The sequence below is a fragment of the Rhinolophus sinicus genome, linkage group LG11, assembly GCF_036562045.2.
Source record: "Rhinolophus sinicus isolate RSC01 linkage group LG11, ASM3656204v1, whole genome shotgun sequence".
NCBI lineage: Eukaryota > Metazoa > Chordata > Mammalia > Chiroptera > Rhinolophidae > Rhinolophus > Rhinolophus sinicus.
The window spans coordinates 29,018,995-29,041,557 of record NC_133760.1 but is presented as its reverse complement, the minus strand read 5'-3'; the positions used below and the strand labels follow the sequence as shown (position 1 = coordinate 29,041,557).

Here is a 22,563-nt window from a genome sequence, read left to right as displayed (position 1 = left end):
GTGTGATAAAAAAATGTGAAAGTTTAAATTTAAAAAAAATTATTACAGTAAAAGACACATTGCTGATAATCTCCCTTAAAATATTCCCCCTCACTTTGAACACAATTATCCCATCGTTATTGCCACTTTCTGAAGCAGTTCTGGAAGTCCTCTTTTGTGAGTGTCTTTAGTTGCGCTGTCATGGCTGCCTTGATGTCCTGAATCATTCTGACTTTGGGGAAGAGCCAGAAGTTGCACTGTGCCAGAGCTAGTGAATAAGGTGAATGGGATCACACCATAATGTTTTTATTTGACAAAAATTGCCATATACCAGAAGTGATGTGTGACACGGATCCTTTCCATTGTGATCACAAAATACGATGAATGCTGCTGCCGAGTGCCATCCAATGGAAAGGCAGGGAGCTTCAATATAGGAAGCGGCGCATCGAACCTTAGTAACAGTGTGTGACAAGTTTCAACTTGTTCAGTGCTGTCAGTTGGGTGTGAGCTATGGTTGAGAGAAGGTGTGTTTTAAAGTGTGTGGTAAATCATCCTCCATCACAATGCTCCATGTCACACACTGCTTCTGGTACATGACAATTTCTGGTATACGGCAAGTATGTCTACCCTATTTTGTCAGTAGTAGAAGTCTTGCCACTTTTAAACATTGATTTAGTGTATTAATGTTTTTAATTATGAAAATTTAAAAGCATGCACAAAAGTGGAGAGAATAGTATAATCCAGCTTCAATAGTTACCAACGTTCTCCCATTTTTGTTTCATCTATCCTTCCCCCTCACACACCCACACCCACACTCACCACCACTCTCCCGCATTTTTTCCTGGAGTATTTTGAAGAAATTCTCAGACATAATTTCTCTTTACCTATAAATGCTCAGTATGTATCTCTAACAGATAAGAATTTTCTTTAAAAAAAATAATCATATCCACAGTATCATCCCACAAAAAAAAGAACAATAATTATTTTATGTTATCTATTACTCATTTATTGGAATCATGATCCAAACAAAGTCCACCCTTTACACTTGATTGGTATAAGACTCTTTTAATTCATCTCTCTCTCTCCCTCTCTCTCTCCCTTCCTCCCTCCCTCCTTACTTCCCCCCCTCCTTCTCTCCCTCCCTCCTTCTTGTGCTATTTATTAGTTGAATAAACTAGGTCATTTGCTTATAACATTTCTGACCTTCAGGATTTGCCTTAATTATATTCTTACAGAATATGTATGTTCCTCCATTCCCTATATCTCCTGCAACCTGGCTGGTAGGTCTAGAGGCTTAATTAGATTTCATTTTAGATTTTTGTTAATAGTTCTGCATAGGTGGGGCTGTGCAGTGTACCGTGTCAGGCAGCACATAATATGTCTGGTTTTCATTCATTTAGTGTTAAGATTGATTTAGAGGGCTCAGGTGTTGTTAGCCTTATTGAGCTGTTATCAAGTTCTTCAGCAACACCTTTTTAATGCTTTTAGCATTTATGATCCTTCATTTCATTAGGATCTATAAAATGGTTATTATTTTCCCGTCATTTCTTCTGCATTTATAACCTGGAATTCTTATATGAAGAATAATTTTCCCTCATCAACTATTTGGTTAACTTGCAATGCAATTTGTACAGAAAAAGTACAGGATAAATGGTTGATTCTTCCCTTTTATTATTTCCAGACTAATTAGTTTGGACCCTAGCACCTTCCAAAGGTGACTAATGATTTTCTTAGTATCATTTGAACTCAGATTTTTTAGAGACTAATTTATTGCAGACTTGTTTTTTTATGCTCAACGTGTTTTATATTTGGTGAATGGGAACTCCTTCAACTTGCTCTGGGTCCTTTAGACACAACCCCAGTAGCCTTTGATAACATCCTTATTTTATAGTGTAATAGAATGTTCCAAGTTTGTCTTATACATTTTGTGCCCCGGACCTCGAGTTACCCATTTCTCCAAGGAGCTGTGGTTCCTTTTAGTGGGAAATGCTATTTTGAGACCACACTATGTCCCTGGACTGCCATTACTTACTGGGCTTTTATTGCTTCCAGGCTTTTTCGGTAGAGAGGTTATTTAAAAGGAGAAAATAATCATGAGCTCACACATATTTTCAATTTAAATTTAAGATTATAGGGTTTCTTAATTTAAGAACTTACTTGGTTTTATACTTTTTTAAATGCTGAAATACTTGGTTCCTAACAATATTGGTATAACTACTTGTTTTTAAAGTATTATTACTAATGTTATAACTAACAGACTACTATCTATTGACAATATACAGTCAAAATACTTTGTTGTAAGGTCAGTTGGAATAATTGTTTTCTCTTTGTGTTTATGACTCCAACTTGATATACAGCAAGGTTCATTTGTTTCATTTGTTACAATTTTTAAGAATTGATTGTTTAAATGTTTTAAAATGTATTTTTAACAACTTTATTGAGATATAACTCACATACACAATTCATGCATTTAAATTGTACATACAATTCAACAGTTTTTAGTATATTCACAAATACATGCAATCATCAACACAGTCAATTGTAGACTATTTTCATCACCTCAAAACGAAGTCCCATACTTTTTGGTATCGCCACATGCCATGCCTTCATCCCTCCCAGTCCTAAGCAACCACAAATTTAAATTTACTTTCTCTCTAGAGACTTCCCTGTTCTGAACACTTCAGGTGAATGGACTCATGTAATATGTGGTCTTTTGTGATTGACGTATTTTACTAAGTATAATGTTTCTGAGGTTTATCCATGTCTGTGACCCAAGGGGGTGCTTCAGATATCTTCACAAAAGTGTCCTGTCTGTGGATAGTTTCTAGTTAGTCTTTTTGTGAGGGAGACCGACGTTGTTAACTACCTATTCCACCATGTTGATGCTGTCTCTTGCCGTATTATTTTATATTGTAATAATTTTGTGTATTACATTTGCTTTGTTTTTGCTTAGTATGTCTTCTTTACTTTTTCTAAAATTTCTTTTGGCATTGAGGAAGGTTTATATTTATGTTCAGTAGTTTTCTTTGTATATAAACCTTCTACAGGGCCTATATTAGTTATCTATTGCTGTATGACAAATTACCCAAATATCAGTAGCTTAAAGCAATGAGTATTTGTTTTCTCACAGTTTCTATGGGTCAGAAATGTAGGTGTGGCTTAGCCTCCTACTCAGAATCTCTCATGCATTTCTACTCAAGCTGTTGGCCAAGACACAAACCATTTCAAGGCTCAACTGGGGCTGGCAAATCTGCCTTCAGGTTCATTCACATGGTTGTTGGCAGGCCTTAGAAGATCCACTTCCAAGCTCACTCATGTCATTGCTGGCAGGGCTTGGTTCCTCACCACATGTGCCTCTCTATAGGCGTCCCAAGTGTCCTCACAGTGTGGCAGCTGGTGATTGGAGAGAGCCAGACAGTGCCCAAGACAGAACGAAGTGTCTATAACTAATCTCAGAAGTGACATCCATCACTTGTGCTGTGTTATATTTTTAAGAAACCTAAGTACAGCCCACACTAAAGGGGAGGAGATTACACAAATACTTGAATGCTTGGGAACAAGAATCATCATAGGAACTGTCTACCATAATTCCCTAAATCCTCCTTTATTCAAATATCTGGTTAAATGGTTTGACTCCTTCCTATTTCTTATACAACTGTCAATGACCTTATTCTACTTTTGGATTTCTTTCTCTTTTTTCCTTTTATTTTAAAATTGCATTCTTTCTATTTTGTCAGAAAATACAATGTTTAAATTCTATTCTTCTCCTCATGTCCTCAATTTCACTTTAATCTTAGCCCTACAATTAAATACATGAAATGCTCATTATCAGTCCTTTTGCCGATGTTCTCCAGTCACCTTTTGGTTGGATGAAGACCATCCTCTAGTAGATTCCACAGGAAGGGAACATCTTTACAATAGTTCTTGAATTTTTGCATGTTCAAAACTCCTTTTCTGTAGTAGCCATGATAATTGAAGGATAGCTTTGCTGTGTATAAAATCCTTGGCTCACTCTTTTTAAAGTTTTTAGAAAATGTTGCTCCTCTGTTTTCCCATTTCATAGGTTGCTTTTTCAAACTCCAGTGACATCTCATTCTCTTGCCCCTGTAACTTATTTTACTTTTTTGCTTGGAGGCTATGAGGAGTTTTAAAAATTCTTTGAAGTCTAATAGTTTTTCTAAGATAATGACTCAGAGTTGATCATTCTGGGTCAATTTTCCTGGGTACATACTGGTCCCTTTTAATTATATTTCCTTTTATTTCTGAAATTTTTTCTTGAGTTATATAGTTTTTTGGGGTCCCCCCCCGTTTCTTCCACCATCCCCCCCACTCTGGTTCAAGCTGTTGTTTCTCAGTCTAGTTGTGTAGGACACAGCTCCCTGGCCCATGCTGGTATTAGGAGCCTTGCGCTCCATCTCGTCTGAGGCAGTCGGTCATCAGTCGGTTGCTCACAGCAGCTCACTGCAGCTCTTGCCAGCTGCTGGCCACTCACGCTGGCCACCGGCCGCTCATGGTGGCAGCCGCTGTGGCAGCACACAGCAGCTCACGGCAGCACTCAGCAGCCCACGGCAGCTCACGCCAACCTCTGGCTGCTCACGACAGCCCAGCTCCAGGGAGAGCTGTTGTGCACAATCTTAGCTGTAGATGGCGCAGCTCACTGGCCCATGTGGGAATCAAACTGGTGACCTTGGCGTTAGGAGCATGGTATTCCAACCATCTGAGGCACCAGGCCGGCCCCCTTGGGTTATAATTTTAAATATTAGTTCCATCCCAGTACTTTGTTTTTCTTCTTCATGGGCTCCAATTATAGCATGTTGGATCTCCTTTGTCTTCTAGTTCAATCATTTGTTCTCTGATCTTTTTTCCTTTTTTAAAATTTCATATTAATTTATTTGTTTTACTGCTTTACTTCAGTGTACTTTATTACATTTTCATTCAAATCTATTTTCCTTATGCACCTCTTTCCCCTCCATTTTGGTCTGGTAATGCCTTACTGTCTTTTGAACTTTTTAAGAACTTTAGGGTTTTTTTATTTGCCATTGTATCGAGCATTTTTTTTTTTTTTAATTATTATTTTTTTTAATTTTATTTATTTAAGTCAAGTTGTTGTCCTTTCAATCTTAGTTGTGGAGGGTGCTGTTCAGCTTCAAGTTGTTGTCCTTTCAGTCTTAGTTGTGGAGGGCGCAGCTCAGCTCCAGGTCCAGTTGCCGTCGCCAGTTGCAGGGGGCACAGCCCACCATCCCTTGCGGGAGTCGAACCAGCAACCTTGTGGTTCAGAGGACACGCTCCAACCAACTGAGCCATCCGGGAGCTCAGTGGTAGCTCAGTTCAAGGTGCCATGTTCAATTTTAGTTGCAGGGGGCGCTGCCCACCATCCCTTGCGGGACTCGAGGAATTGAACTGGCAACCCTGTGGTTGAGAGCCCGTGCTCCAACCAACAACTGAGCCATCCGGGAGGCAGCTCAGCTCAAGGTGCCGTGTTCAATCTTAGTTGCAGGGGGCAGAGCCCACCATCCCTTGCGGGACTCGAGGAATTGAACTGGCAACCTTGTGGTTGAGAGCCCACTGGCCCATGTGGGAATCGAACCGGCAGCCTTCGGAGCCAGGAGCTCCAACCGCCTGAGCCACCGGGCCGGCCCTGTATCGAGCATTTTTTAGTTAGTTTTTCTTTGGAGGGTGGGCACAGGGTTGGATAACCTAGCCTGCTATTACTGAAAACGGAAATTACTTACTTAGTCATAAATGTCCCCCCACCCCCGCCCCAGTTGCAAGTGTCCTGCTAAAAGTATAAAGAAGGATATGCAAAGAGAGATGTTATAGTTCTTTGATTTGGAGATATACAGGGTACCTGTGTAATACCTTATTAAGACGATAAACTTCAAAACTTCTTCAAAAACTTCCTGTTCCCCATCTCATCTCATGCTACCTTTTTTGATTCTCTGCCCAGCTATGAAGGCCTAAGGCCTTGTTTGTTTTTCTGTTTGAAGGATGTCATGAGAGACAATTGTCAAATAAGCAGATAAAGTAGCAAATTATGAAGTATATTTATTGAGCACTGTTTATTTGTTTATCTGGGTAAGGTAAAAGTGCCAAAATATAAGAACTGTGTGTATTTCCATGTCTTCCCTGAGCTTCATCCCCAATCACTTGGTTAGTATAAAAGGGATCCTAAATTTTGGGAGGAGGCTAAATCTAGACTAGTTACATGGAGTAGACACCTTTGGTTAAGGCATTTGTTCCAAGCATTTGATGTATTTTTGAAGATCAGTATTTTCTAAACCTCCCCATATTTGAAAAAGCTTTAAAAAAAATTGTGGCCTGGCCTGTATTCAGGAATTAACTGTATTTGTTCTAAAACTTTTTTTCACTCTTAGGTGAGCAAAGGAAATAACTAAAAATGACAAGTAGAAGACTTGAGGAATCCATGGGGGCTGTTCAGATGGGATTAGTCAAAATGCTTAAAGGATTCCAAAACAAAGTTTTGCCACCCCTGATTCCAAAGGTAGTTACAGAAGAAGAAGTAAACCGAATGGTAATGTATCAGAGAATTTCAGTGTAAAATACTTAATACAGTCTCCTCAGGAGAATGACAGCTGCTCCTTGGCATTCTCAGAATATCAAAGAGAATTACTGACTGATAATATAAATTTAGTGAGCAGGGTAGCCTGTTGCAGAGCATAGGCACCTTTTAAAGCCTGAGAAGTTTTTGAAATTATATACATCAAAGTAGAGGCTTAAGGTAGTCAGTTGGAGTAAGACTATGGAAGCAAATTATTAAGATTTTCTAAATATTTGGTTGAAACCTGTAAGACTCATTTGTGTAGTTCAAATGCAATCAAATATCAGAATTTCATAGGTTTTAACCTAAATAATCTATTATCTGTTGATTGGCAAGAGTTATTTTTGTTTGTATATTTGTAGAACATAGAATATTAAAATAGTGACTATTGTAGATAGGAAAAATACATTATTTTTTTCTTTCTTTTAAAATAAAAATACTTATATTTTTAATGAATTATAATGATTTGGTGAGAATTGAATTATAAACTACATGCTATAGAAAATATCAATAGCAATTTACAGTGTTAGATATAGTATTTACTGCAGTCTCAAGTTACATTCCAATTAGTAAAATAAAATCTATCATCATTTTCTTTTGTGGTGATTATTGTTTCTTATTTAAGGTAACTCCTGACTTTTTGCCTTTAAGAGTTTATTTTTATTTTAATTACAACACAGCTGATAGCCTCTTAACATTTTAGTATTCTAACCTGGGTTCCAATTTTTAAAAAACCCAAAAACACAAGTTAGAAGCTATATTCGTAATATGCCTTCATTTAAATGGATTCAATCACAGAAAATAATTCTGTAGTGAATTTGAAAAGCATTGATTTTTAACCCAAGATGAAATAAATCAGCTAAATTGGATGCCTCTGATTGTTTTGCAAAGTCTTGTCACATCTGAAGCATTACATTGCTGCCAATGATCGTAATCTTGTATCTAGATTAGGCCCTGGGTGCTGGTCTTGACTGTATCACTGTCCGTATCCAGCTTGTGATACTGTGCTATAGTTTTGCAAGACACTAGTATTGGGGAAACTGGGCAAATGATATGTGGTTTCTCTCTGTAGTATGTAAATTACAAGTTTAATTAAAAAAAATCCTTTCCTGATATTAAATAAATAAATAAATAAATAAACAAGTCAGCAAATAAATAAATAAATAAATAAATAAATAAATAAATAAAGTAGGCCCTGGAATAATGAGAACATTCCAGAACAATAATAATAATAGTGATTAGCCCTGGGTAACTAAGCCCTTGTTGGGTTATTCAAATGATAAATGATAGGTTACATTTTTTTTTTCCTCATAACATTAGGAAGTGTTAAAACATTTTGTGTTCTTCTTTGGGTATGTGAATATGACTAGCAGCCAGATCTGATGATTGGCTTAGAGCTCCTTTAAAACAAGGTCTAAATGTGCTCTTACGGTTTCTAAAGAGTTCCGATTAATTTCTAAGTAGTGTCATCACACTTCCCAGTTCCTTTACATTTTGTAAGATTGCTCTTTAACCTAATATAATAGTTAAACACCCCAAACTTTGCTTGCAGGTTGTAACTTCAGTTGAAAAATAGAAGTATTTCAGTCTCCGTAGCTCCAAAGCCTGAAAGTGGTTTGAGAGAGTTTTATGCTCAGATGCCTCTTCTGAGCATAAATGTTAAGCTCTTTGGACATGTTCCTGTGCAATTTCTTGATTCCCCTTTCCCCGAGGTTCCTTTGTGTGATTCCTTCCAAATCATAAGGAAATAGCAACCACATGCCATTTCAAATTACTGAGCAAAGAGCTCACAAGTGCATGGGTACTTCTCTTATATTTTTAGTTATTTTAAATATTTTATAAGGGAACTTAGTGGCATTCCAGAATTATCCTGAAAGTTGCAAACAGAAATTATTCATTACTGGTGCTTATGAAAACACTGTTTCAGTATAACCATTTATGAATCTTTGGCTCGTTGTTTTAAATTCTAGCTAACACCCTCAGAGTTCCTGAAGGAAATGTCCCTCACCACGGAGCAGATACTGGCTAATACACGGTTTATGTGCCGACCACAGATCATCGAGCTTTTAGATATGGGGGAAACAACACATCAAAAGGTAGCTACTTTCTGTCATACCTGCATATAAAGTTAGGCCCTGTAATAATGTGACCATTCTAGAACAACAGTAAGTAATAGTTATTGTTTCTGTGCTAATGAACCAATTACTGAGTTTGTTTTATACATTCTTTTTCTACCTTTGTTGACCTTGATATCTGTGATTTGATGTGGAGAGAATTACAATTAATAAGTACAAATAACTTTTGACTAGTTACATTTCTTTCTTAGGTACTTCTGGACACTATTGTTTACAGATTAGGAGTAATTCCAATAATTAAATTAGCCAAACCTAATTAAGTTATATATTTAGCACAAGAAATCCCTCTTTACCTGAGCTGTCATCAGTAGATAGGAAGAGGGCAGAATTGTTTATTAAAGTAGGCATTTGTTTTGTTTTCTGGCTCATTTCCAGCAACAAATGTATCCGTTTAGTCTCTAAAGAAGATATTTTAACATGTTTCTATGTTCTAATGTAAAGCATATATTCTAGGCTTTAGGAACACATGGTTATAAAATAAGGTCTTATTTTCTGCTTTTTAATTGCTTGAATTATATGTTTTAATTTTTATGTAGAAATTATGCTATGAGCCTCCATCAGTTGACTGCTGAAGATTCGCTCCTTAGAGGGTTCCTCAAACTATTCCTGAGCATTTTTCAGTTATTTCCCGTATGACAAATGAGACCCTGACACTCTTTTGCTTTCGCTGCAACACCATTGCCTGTCCTATCTAGGATTTGCATAAAAATTTACTTTCCTCTGAGCACTGCTAGCTTTAGTTATTATTTATCCTTTTCCCCATAACCACTCTGTAACTTTGAGGCAAGGAACATGGCTTTTCTAGTGCTAATTCATCCTAAGTAAGGGCTATTTGCTCCTTTCCCACAGCATAACTAATACCAGACTAGGCGTATTTTTCTGTGCATATTGCTTGCATGTGCGTGTGCATGTGTGTGTGAGTGGATTTAACGTATTTTGACTACTGCTATGAAGGATGAGGAAATTAGTACATTTTGCTATATCTCATCTTCTCTTTCTTCTTTCAACTCAGTTGTTTTTATTTTATTTTACTTTATTTTATTTTATTTTCAGGAGTTTCATTTGTCTTTTAGTTGGGTGACAGTCATCCTCTACTAATTTCTTCAAGAAGAGCTTATGGAAACTATATTTCCTTGATTGTATATGTTTTACAATGTTTGCCTGTTGCCTTTATACTGAAGTGCAGATTTGTTAGGTATAAAATTCCTGGGTCACACATCTTTCCAATAAGAGCTTTGCAGGCCTTTTTCTCACTACCTTCTGGCTTTAAATAATGGTATGTAAAAGTATGAAGCCAGCTTGTTTTCCCCACTACAGATACTTTAATCTTTTATCTTGTATGTCCAAAGATTGTTTATTCTAATTTAATGTCCAACAATTTCATTAGGATGTGATTAAATTTTTCCTGAGACATTGTGTACCTTGATTTTATTCCTACAAAGTTTTTCTTGAATTACCAAGTATTTGTTCATGCCATTTTTGGTTCTTTTCTTTAGGAATATCAATTATGAACGTGTTGGACCTTCTTTGTCTGCCCTTCTACATCTTGTATGTTCTCTCTAATCCATTTTTAACTTTCTGTTCATTTTCATTTTACTGTAATTACATACACCAGGCTATCTTCTGTGTCTCTTACTTTAAGTTTTGTGTGTGTGTGTGTTTCTCTTAAAATTCATTCTTAAGCTTGACCAGTTCAGCATACTTGGGTTGTCTCACAGCATTGGACACAGTTAGTGTTTCTTTTTGTATCTTTTTATTCACTTATATCTCAAATATCACATTCCTTTGGTTTTCTTCATGGTCTACTTCATGGGTTGCTTTTTTATTTTATTTATTGGATCTTTTTCCTCTTCCTGATCACTAAATGCTGGAGCTCCCTGTTCTTGGTCCTTGAACCTCTTCTTTTCCTTCTGAACTCACTCCTTAGGTGACCCCTTCTGGGAACAATGCTTTAAATCCCACTTTTTAAATTATTAATTTCATAATTATATCTCTTGCTACAGCCTATAACCTGAACTATATAGATCATACATTCAGCTCATATATTCAGTTAATTTCTGGCTAACTTCACTCAATTTTATGTTTTTGAGACTTATGTTGTGTTTAGCAGTAGTTTATTCATTTTTATTGATGTATAGTATTCCATTGTATGACTATACCACATTTATTTTTCCTTTTTATTGTTGATAAGCATTTGTTTTTTCCCCACATTTTCACTATTATTAATGATGCTATTATAAACACTCTTGTACATATCTTTTAATGAACATGTACACATTTCTATTGGGCATATACATACAAGTAGAATATTTAGGTGATAGGCTATGCATATGTTTTGCTTTGGTAGATAATTGCCAGTTTTCTAAAATGACTGTACCAGTTTATGTTTTCACTAGCTGTGTGTGAGAATTCCAGTTGCACTACATCCATGCTAATTTTTAATATTGTCAATCTCTTTAAATCATTTTATTGGTTGTGTAGAGCTGTCATGCTGTGGTTTAATTTACAATTTCTAGATTTGGGCACCTTTTCCTATTTTATTAGCCATTTGGATATTGATAACATCTTTTGTCAATTACATGTTTATTTTTTGTGTGCATTTATTACTGATTTTGTGGAAGTTCTTCAGATGTTCTGGAGACTAGTCCTCTATCAATTACACATATTGCAAATAATCTTCTATTGTTTGGCTTTCTTTTTTTATTCCCTAATGGGTATCTTTTGATGAACGTAAGTTTTAAATTTCAATATGACTTAATTTACCAATATTTTCATTTATGTTTTGTATTTTCTGTGTCCCATTAAAGAAAGTTTTGCATTCTTTAACATCATGAAGATATTCTTTTCAGTTTTCTTCTGAAAACTTTGTTGTTTTACCTTTCACATTGAGAGCTTTGATATACTTGGAATGGTGTGTGATAGGGATTAAATTAATATTTTTCGTGTGGAATATCCATTTAATAAAACACCATTTATTGAAGGAAAACTATCCCTTCCCCAGTGCTTTTTAGTGTTACCTTTGTCATAAATCAAGCATCTATATATTTAAGGATTTGTTTCTGGGCTTTCTCATCTGTTATATTTGTATTTATGATAAATACTGTGCTAGTATCTCACTGTTTTAATTACTATGATAAGTAACAGTATACGATGTTAAATAATGTAGGGAACAATTGAGATCTTGCTCCTTGGAATATGTCATCAGTTTGGCTCAAATAAACTCTTATAAAAATTTTAAAAAATATATGATTATGATAAATCCTGCTACCTGATAAAACAAGTCCTCCTATCTTGTTCTTCAAATGGATCTTGTCTATTCTTGGTCCTTTTCCTTTTCCATATAAATTTTATAATCAGCTTTTCAATTTCCCAAAAAAATTCTGGGATTTTTTTTTTCATTGGGTTTCATGAATTTTTGTATCAATCTGAGGAGTACTTGACATCTTTAAAATACTGAGTCTTTTAATTCATGAACATGGTATTATACTCCTGTATGTATGTAGGTTTTAAAAAATTCCTCGCAGTAATATATACTCTTAAAATTTTATTAAATTTATTGGGGTCATAGCTAGAACATAGAAATATAATTGATTTTTGTATGTCGATCTTGTACTTAGTGACTTTGATGAATCACTTACTAATTCTACCAGTTTATTGGGTTAGTTATTTTGAATTTTGTAAATAAACAATTTTTTCTTCTGGAGTAAAGACAACTTTGTTTCTTCTTAATCAATTTCAAATGTCAAAATAATCTTCAATTTCTAATATAAACCCAACTTGGTCATGATATGTTATCCTTCTTAGATATTGTGGATTTTCAATTTGCTAATGTTGTATTGCTTTTTGTTTTTTGAATCTACGGTTCTTGAGTAAGACTGGCCTATAATTTTCCTTTTTCCTACTGTCTTTCTTAGGTATATGAAAGTTATGCTGATATTATCAATTGAGTTAGGAGATTTAATTTTTTATTTTTCTTTCCTTTGGCAGAGTTTCCGTATTTAGAGTTTGGAAGAGTTTCCAGAATATTTGAGTTGTAGCTTCTTTAAATGTGTATTAGAATTTGCTTGTAAAGTTATTTGGGTCAGAGTTTTTGCTATGAAGGATTTTTACTTACAAGTTCAATTTCTTTAAAAGTAATAGAACTATTTGTATTTTCTATTTCTTCTTGTGCTAGTTTTGATAAATTGCATTTTTGTAGGAATTTGTACCTTTTATCTAAATTTTCACATTTATTGACATCATATACATTTATTGTCTTTTTACTTGGTTCAGATTCTGTAGTAATGTCCCTATTTTCATTCTTTTATTGGTTCTTTGTACCTTCTGTTTTATTTTCTTGATTAGACTTACTAGTTATTTTATCAATTTTATTAGTCTTTTTGAAGACTCAACTTTTGGCTTTATTATTTCTATAGTCTAGTTACTTTCTATTTCATGAATTTCTGCTATTGTTTTTGTTATGTCATTTTTTTTCATTTGTTTTGGTTTTAATCTATGTTTTCTGTTTTATCAATTTCTCTTATTGTTTTTGTTATGTCATTTTTTTTCATTTGTTTGGGTTTTAATTTGTCTTTTGTGTTTGCTCTTGTATTTCTAAATTATTGAGATGAACGCTTATATCTTCAATTTCCATACTGGGTGCCAGGGTGTCCCAGGCTGCAGCCAGGGACCTAGAGGACATCGTGGGATAGGATAAATTTTTAAGGAAAAATGGCAATACTCAAAACGTTTTGGGTAGTACACAAGCTATTAGCTTGAGATAATTTACAGTTTCAACATTAATCGTACTATCTTGTTGGCTCTTTAGTGCCTCCACGCAGGTGTTTGTTGATACTGCTTTTCTTGTTATTCTCATAGGGGAATTGGTTCAAGTTACCTTATTTACCATTACTAGAAATAAAAGGTTTGAGGTTTGGATTGGTGTTCTCATTAGACTCCGTTGTTGTTGTTTTTAAACTGAGGACCACTACAGGTTGTATTTTTTTTTTTTTTTTTTGTATTAAAGAAACTGATGACAATCACCTTACTAATTAGAACAATTATTGTTTGTAGTAGTTACTCCTTTTTGTTTCCTATGTTCTTAGTGTTAATATCCATAGGCCTATGTTACATTTTCTTATCTTCCCCAGTCATTTTGCCACTGTGTGACTATATGTTTAATTTATTCTTTCAACTGCAGTTTTCAGGAATTGACATGGATCAGGCATTATTCCAGCCTTTTCCATCAGAAATTGTATTTCAGAACTACACTCCCTGTGAAGTCTATGAAGTTCCACTGGTTCTGAGGAACAATGACAAAGTGAGTATGTTCACTGGTATGACTGTATTTTTCACGGATATGTAAGAAGGGATTAAATAAAATGGCATCATGTAGGATCTTAGATAAGTTCTTTAATTTGATAGACCTAGGAAAATAGATGAAAACATGCCCTTTGACTGTAAGCTTAATGAAGACAAGACTATGTTGGTTGGTTTGCTATATGTTCAGTCCCTGTGCAGTGCCCAAGAAACAGTACACTCCCAACTTGTGAACTAACATTTTGTTGAATAAAGGATTGGCTAGATGAATGTCATGAAGTTCTCATGTGTGACCAGTTGAGCTAGCCTTTCATTTAAGACAGGGCAATTACTATTCATGTTTACATACTTTGCATTAGAGCCTCCAATCCCTAATGGAAGATACAAACTCTACTCATATGAATTGCTGTTGTTCAGTCAATACATTTATATTCTACAAATTGTATTTAAAAAAACAACAACAAACTTCTAAAAAATGGAGATCCCTTTCCCCCCTCTTTTATCTCCTTCTTTCTATCTCAGATAGCCTTCAGATTTCCCTATGGATAGTTTTGGATGGCTTCTCCCACTGTTTATACCTTGTCTCTGTAGTTGCAACTGAGGATGTCTGCTCTATCGTTCTGCCTTTTTCTTCAGAGGTAAATTAAGATTTATTTCAAGAAAAGGTTTTAAATGCCTGAAGATTTCCTTGACATCTAACAATAATGAAAGAAAGAATAAGGTTGGAGGTCAGCATGAAGCACAGTTAAGTGTGAAAAGTAATCACAGGGAGGAAAGCAGCTGAGAGTTGCTAAACTTCAGGTGTAAAGACAAGTAGGAATAGTTACAGAAGTCTAAGAATGTGGAGACAAAGTCTCACTATAAGAACAAAGGGAAAAATAATTAAAGATTATGTAAGAATCCAAGGCAATGGGAAGACTTGCAGTTACATTTAGTACAGCTCATTAAAGGAATCAGTGATGCCTTTCGGAGATCAGTGGGGTGATTTGTGACAGCAAAGGCAGACTCTGGAGAAAAGGGTATATTTAGTTTTTTTGCTGCAGAACTGTTAGCAAGAGAAGCTCATGGGATGGATAGAAGCTAAAGGGTAGGCATAGAGAAGAAAAAGAACCCCGGTGTTCAGGGTTATGCTCCTAGCCCTCAAGAAGAGATATCCCAAAGACATTAGGACTCTCTCTTAATGTAGAGCTGCCAACCAATTCAGTTTCTTTCTTCTAGTTCTCTCTTTCCCTTTCTACATTACTTTGTGACTCTTGCTCAAGGGTTTCTTGTCTGTTTGTTTTCTGTTTTTAAGGCTTTTAAAAGCAGAGAGGAGCTAGTCTAAAGGGTACTTTGACGACTCCTCCCTGGTGCTAGACAAGAAAGGGTTGTCAGTGAGTGTATATGGGCAAGTCAAGGAGAAGGGGCGTGCGTAAGTTTTGTTTGTGAAAGGGCACTCAGTTCCAGTGGATAATCCAACACCTCTTGGTAAGCTGCTGCTGGAATGTTGAACCCCAGGAAAGGGTGGTTCTCATCTAGGGAAATCTAGTAGCAACGAGAAGACAGATTTCTCTTTGTTCTTGCTTCACAGTAGTGTTTACTTAAGACAATCCCATAGAGAGGGAAGGTGGAGTTAGATCAGGACTTGCCTCCAAACACCTTTACTTGGGGAAGCCATAGCACTTAGGGCAAGTGTCTGTTTTTTCATCTGTAGAATGGGAGTCGTAATGAAACTCAAAGTTGATTGCAAGGATTAAGTGGCACGTCATGGACAGTGATGGTCCATCGCAGGAGTGCAGTGAGGGTGATTTCTTCTCCCAGAGCACTTCTCAAATGTTGGGGAATCCAGCTTAACTCCGCTGTGTGGGTGGGGTTTTAGCAGTTAGTCTTTGAAGATAGTCACATTTAAATAATAAAAAGAACAAGGACTTGTAATAACAATAAAAATGAGTGATAATAATGTTAATAAAAATTAAAGCTAAAATGCATTGAGTGCTTACTTTGTGTAGGGCACTTGGATAAAGGTAGGTACTGTCATATCCTTTCACAGTTGATGAAACTGAAGTTTTTACCTGACTGAGGTCGCGTGGCTGGTAAATAGTAGATGGAGATTTCATGTTTAACTACAAAGCCTGTGTGTTTTCTTCTGCATTTTCACATGCACAGTGTCATCACTGTATGTTTTTCTTGCAGATTCCAAGGTTGGTGAAAATTGTTGAGGAAAGTTCACCTTACTTTAAAGTAATCAGCCCCAAAAATATTGGCCACAAAGTAGCTCCAGGAGTGCCATCCATATTCCGAATCGTCTTTATTCCAGAGGAGAACAAGGTAACAGCAGTGCTGGCAAGAAATTGGTTGAATGCTTGTCACTAGCGGTTTACAATTCTGAACGTTCATGGAGATAGTGGTGTGGGTCTATTATTGTTAGTGGTGGTGCTGGTGGTGGTAGTAGCATTGGTATTGTTGATGGTATTGGTGGTGGCAGTGTTGATGGTGTTATTGTTGGTGCTGGTGGTGATGGTGAGAGGAGTGGTGAGGGTGGGTGAGAGGAGCGGGTGCCATACCACTGGGAATGAAGAAAGAATTGTCAGAGTGCCGAAGGCTTATATGAGCGCTACGTAGCCAGGATGTAAAGAAGGGTAATCCTGGATGTTCCCCGCCCTGTTTCCTGTGGCACCTACCTCAGCATATTCATATTTGACTATATGGCTAGAAGGACACCAACAAGGAAAAGGTGTGGTTCAGATGCAATGAGCTGAGACAAAGAATAGGGACTATGCCTTTTTGGAAGTTTGGGGTCCTAGTGAGTTACATCCCTCCTCCCTACATTCTAACTAGTTTAGGAAAGATATCCAAGATCCAAATATCGATCGCATTATCAGTCTCATTAATGGCAAAGAATGTGGCCAGGACCTGAGGCCTAGACTGGGCTTCCTCCTGCTCTCCAGTGACTAGTAGATAACCAGTCCTTAGTGATGGTCTGACCTAACTGATAGGTCCACCCAAGCACAAGTGAAGATGCTAGAGCTGAGAGCAGAGACCTGCCTGCTCTGCTTACCGTGTCTGTGCACAGGCAGGCTAGAAAGAGCCTGAGTTCAGAGGCCATTTCCCTTTAGTACCACTACAGCTGTGGGGCATCTAGCCCATTGTTTAGCTTTCCTTGGTTGTAGAGATTCCAGTTCTTCACGGGAGGCAGGACCATCTAAAGGGCACTGAGGAAGGAGGCTTCCTCTCCAGCCCTTCCCCAAGAGAACGGAATTGTGGGTTTTCCTCTCTATGAGCCAAAGTGACTGGGACTTGTGAGGAGGGGGAAAGGGGTTTTACCAGCGTGATTGAAGGAGCGAGGACAGAAGACAAAGCTTAAAAAGGCATAACAAAATGTCAGGTTATCCATAACACTGATGGTGTATGTGATGTCCTGTATCGTGCCATTATGGTTGGAATCAAAACAGTGTAATGGAAACGGAGACAACTAGCCTTGAATCCCTGCTTCTCCTTCACTAATACTTATTAGCAGTTGTCAATGTCATTACCAGTATTCTTGCTACTATTGTTAATGTTCCAACTTTTTTGGACAGCAAGAATAAGGAACTTAGTGTGGTCTGCCAAGCATGTATCACTGTAGTGAGTGGTTATAAATTCCATTATAATAACAACACTGCTGTGATTATTTTTGCCACTTTGTAATATTACTATTTGTTTCTTGGGTTGTGTGTATGGACCTGTCATTTTGTTTGGGGTAATATTGAAATACATGAAAAAATCAATAGCTCCAGAAGCAGTCCTTTTTGTTATATGTTATTGAAGTCCTGGTGTTTTCTTGAGGCTCAATACCCTAATGTTAAGTGTGAGGAGAACGCTACCTGGATTTAGTTTGGGTGTCAAATTCCTACACTGACGTTTCTTCAGGAAGCTGATTATGAACCTTCATGCAGCTTGAAATATAAAGCTTGCTGGATTTGAGGAGTTGGCTTTCCTTAATTTTTTTCTGTACTGAGGAAAACATGTCTTCTGTTGGATAATTGTTGTCCTATTATTGCAAGTAGTCTGACTGGAAAGAGGATACATGGACCTTTTTGAGGAGGCAGAATGTTCTATGTTGTGATAGGTGTGTGGGTTATATGGATGAATTCATGTGTCACCATTGTACGTTTAATATTTATGCATTCCAATATATCTAAATTCCACCTTAAAAACTATAGAAATATAATATAATAATAATAGAAGTGGGCATGGATGGAAGTATAGACAAAGCCAGAATAACAGATTATTAATAATTGTTGAATCTGGGGGTGGGTACATGGGATTTGTTCTGTTTTCTTTATATGTGATTTAAATTTCCCCTAATGAAAAGCTAAAAGAACAGAGATTTTATTACTGCTTATCTATCCAGCAAGTGAATAATTGAAATGTATTTTAGGTATGTTTTTATTTACTTTGTAAATGTGAAATGCTAACATTTCCATTGAGGACTATTACTTGGTTCTATTTTGTGGCTGCTTATTTTACTCCTAGCTTTTAAATTCCCTCTTACTATTCCATTTCACCAACATTGCATGTCTGTTGGGAAACCCCTAATTAAAATGTAAATGTTGTTTTACTGTTTCTTCTGCTAAATGTTTGAAATTTATCAAAGGCTACATGCCTGTATGAGGAGTCATAGAGTGAGAATAATGGTTACCTAGGAGAAATTTAACTATCTAATTTTGGATACATTAAGACATCTTATTGGATTTGGACTCTAAACTATAATATAGTTTACAGAATTTGTTTTTCTAAGGACATAGTAATTTCTCCTTTTGCTAACTGTCTAAGACCGATGGTGTGTATTTGGGAAGCTCGTGCTGCTAATTTGACTCCTCCTTTTCTTCAAAGACCCTGTTACACTTGCACCATGAGTAGGGCCCCACTCCCAGGAGGTTTTCCAGTCTCTGGGCATCTACATTGAGTCTTCCGGTGGGACAGCCATGCACAGAACGACCAGCTAGTGTTAGCTGTGCTGTCTTTAGTGCTGTTTCAGAATGTAGCAGAGGACTGACTAGAGCCACATTTATTTTAGGAAAAATAAAAGCCCATCTTCTCACTGTGTCACTTCTTCAGTTGGCCAAATTGATAGCCAATGTACATACTTATTTTTCCTCCTTAGCCCCTGCTGATCTGAGCACTCCCCATTCTCATTTACCCTCCTCACATCTGGAGGGTGAGATATGTAAATTGCAGCATGTCACAGCTTAATAAGACAGTCTCCTTTCAATCGGATTTTCAGCACCGATTCAGCACCATTTTTTTCCTGTTATCTATTAATCTGGCTTCCTGGGGACTTAACTTGTTAAGAATGCCAAATACCCAGAAAACAGGTGCAGCAAATTGGCTTTGGCTTTTCTTCTCTCTTCATCTCACACACTTTTAAAAAAGAAGATGGGATATGTTATTAATCTAATAATCCTAGCATACATTTCATGTATGGTAAAAAATATAATAGTCAGTGTTGCCATATAACATTATAAAAGTCTGGAGCTTGGCATTTTTTTTGACCTCAAATTTGTATCTTTACCATTAAAAGGAGTATGAAAAATGTTAGGCTTTTGGAGGAAAGCAAAAGTGGGTACTTCCCTGAGCTTAAGGAAACATCTATTTATTGTAGTAGCACCAGAGGGAAATGGCTTCAGTGGATAAAATAGGAAGTGATGTAATTTTATTGCTCCATTATGTTTTAAGAAAATATCTAATGTGTTGTCCGAATAGTTTTCTCAGTTTGTTACTATGAAATTGAAAAATCGTGGCTCAAGAATAGAAAAATGTCAACATATTTTATGTTATCCAGATATACAACAATAACGAACTGTATGGTATGTATTGCCAGTATTTTTAATTAAACTGTAGATATCATAAAATTTCCCTCATGTAGAAACAATTTTTGTTGGCAAAAATGATGACAGTGATTTTGTTTTCTTCCTGCAATCAGCCATCTCTAGTTCTGTCTGGGTCACCCCTCTAAACCTGGTGCTTAGTGCAGTGCCTGACACCTGGGAAGTAGGCAGTAAATATTTGTCAAATGAGATAAGTAAAAGTTAATCTCAAGAAAATATAAAGAAGTTTACTTGAGAATGGCCTACAGATAATAAAAGCAAAAGCTTATAAAAAGGGCTCAGAGATCTTTTTGTGTCACGAGTGTATTAGACGTTAACTTTCTTGTCATTTTGACCAGGAGAAAGGTGTCTAAGAGTCTTCTCTAAGAAAAGAGTTTCTCTCCATTTTGTTTCATATTGTTAGGGAAGTCATATCACTAATTTTTAGCTTTCTGGACTTGACCAATATCATTGTATAATAAGGCTAATGATGATGTTGAGAATTCTGTTTATGAAGAGCTCTTGATAGTTTAGTACCCAAATAAAGATATGAAAAATGAATAATATTCTTTCACTTACTCTGCCAGGCCCAGTCCTATGAGCTGGGATTCTTTGGAAAACAGAACAAACTTTGGCCTTCATGGAGCTTATGTTCCACAATGAATAAACCAACAAATATATGATTTAATGTCAGATACTGATACTGACATGATAGAAAATAGAGAGTGATGGGGTTCCTGTTTCCTTCCAATAGGAGGATCAGGGAAGACTTCTTTGATGAGATAACATTTGAGCAGAGAACTCAATTAAGCCATGCAAATATCCGAGGGAAGATACTTGTCTGGGAGCGGGACCAGCAAGTACAAAGGTCCTATGACTGAACATGCTTGGCAACAGGGTCGGGGAAGGGCTACATTGAGGATGAGAGTTCTGGTTTTATATCTAATGAGATGACATAAAGAGTGACTTAATTCAGTATTTCTTTTGCATTTAGACTCAGTACTGGGGAAGATATGTGCTCAGGGCCTCGGCATTTTTATTTGGGATGGTCAGTAATAGTTTTGCACGAGAGGTAAAATTTAAACTGGATTATTATATTATCAGTTAGCTATTGTTGTACAATTACAGACCACCCCAAAATTCAATGGCTTAAAGTAGTAAACATTTATTATTGCTCACAACACTGTGGTTCAGCTGGTCTTGACGAGGCCTGCTCATGCGTTGGGTAGGCAAGTCTGCTGATCTTGGCATGGCTCTCTCACGTATTTGGGGCCAAAGGTTGGTCTGGCATGGCCCTGGCTGGGACACCTGGGCTCCATCCTGCAATAGGCTAGATCAGGCTTGTTTACCTGGCAGTGGCAGGGTTCCACGAGCAAGACCGGAAATGCCCAAAGCTTCCTGAGGCTTCAGCTTGGAACTGGCATTGCGTAACCTCTGCCACATTCCGCTGGGCAAAGCAAGGGCTGGAGAAATAGACTCCACTCTTGATGGAGGAGTGCAAAGTCATATTGTAAAGAGTGTGGGTGTAGAGAGACCCTTATTTGGAGCCATCAGTTTAATGCGTGGGCTTGAAGGGTAAATAGGGTTTAGAAAGAGGATGTGTAAACCTCCTCTGATCTAAAGAAAAATGTGCCTTCACTATCCCCCACTTCAGGATAGTGAAGTTTCTAATACCTGAGAAACACATGAAGTATAAGCTTTCCAATGGCTTGTCAGTTTTAACTCTTGAACTGTTCTTTCTCGCTCAGAACAGAGTATCTCCTTGAAAGTACATCTGCAATTGTCTTGAGAAGGTTTCACAGAATATATTGTGTTGGTAGATTCCTGGCATATGGCCATATTTCTTGTCCAGTTATCTTGATCATGTTGGTGTTTCCACAGACGATGATTTTACCCTTCTCTTGTAGGATTATGCCCATATGCTGACCTGTGTTACGGAGAGAGAAAAGTTTATCGTACCCATCAAAGCCAGAGGTGCACGAGCCATCCTAGATTTTCCTGACGAGCTGAATTTTTCCACTTGCCCTGTCAAATACAGCACTCAGAAAATTCTGCTGGTACGAAACATTGGCAATAAAGATGCTGTGTTTCACATCACAACTTGCAAGTATGTGTTCCTTTGGCTCTTGGTTTTGATTGATTATAGCTAAGTCTAGACAGCTCAAATAATTTGCTAGAATAGCAGTTGGGGTGGAACTGCTACTGCTTGTTACACCCTTTAGTTGCAAGGCTGGGAGATGTAGGGCAGACTTCCTCTTCATCCCAAGAGGAAACCAGATTTCAGGGTTACCTGTTTGGGTACGGCTGGTTTTCTGAAATGCCGGGTAAGAGTCTTTCTATTTAGCATAGAGAATGGCCCGTGGGAATCTATTAATAAACATATTTGTTTTGACTCTGAATTTTATAATTGGCTATATTAGTTTTCTACTGCTATGGTAACAAATTACCACAAACGTAGTAGCTGACGTTGCAGTAGGTCAGAAGCCCCACTGGGCTAAAATTAAAGTGTCAGCAGGGTTGTGTTCTCTTCTGGGGGATTAAGGGGAGCCTTTTCCAACTTCCAGGGGCCGCCCATATTCCTTGGCTCCTGGTACTCAGTTTTCTCACCTGAAAAACGGGGGAAAGTATAGTAGCCACTTAATAGGGATGTTGTGAGGAATAAATGAATTAATAAATGGAAACTGCTGGTACACAGCAAGTGCTATATAATAAGTGTTTGTTCTTTTATTGTTTCTTCAAATGCTCTACTGCCAGTGTGGGGGGC

The 22,563-nt window shown here is 36.9% G+C and overlaps 1 protein-coding gene across 8 annotated transcripts in view; it reads left to right on the top strand.

The window, feature by feature from the left end:
* HYDIN (HYDIN axonemal central pair apparatus protein) overlaps positions 1–22,563 on the top strand; it is a 288,791-nt gene that overhangs the window by 11,321 nt on the left and 254,907 nt on the right. For all 8 annotated transcript variants that reach the window (XR_012490131.1, XR_002139687.2, XM_074314603.1 and 5 more), the window contains exons 2-6: positions 6,354–6,511; positions 8,509–8,634; positions 13,853–13,972; positions 16,144–16,278; positions 21,707–21,906. Coding sequence is in view for 6 of the 8 variants with exons in the window: in XM_074314603.1 (XP_074170704.1) it covers positions 6,377–6,511; positions 8,509–8,634; positions 13,853–13,972; positions 16,144–16,278; positions 21,707–21,906 (716 nt within the window). In the remaining 2 variants the exon portion in view is untranslated. The remainder of the gene's footprint in view (positions 1–6,353; positions 6,512–8,508; positions 8,635–13,852; positions 13,973–16,143; positions 16,279–21,706; positions 21,907–22,563) is intronic.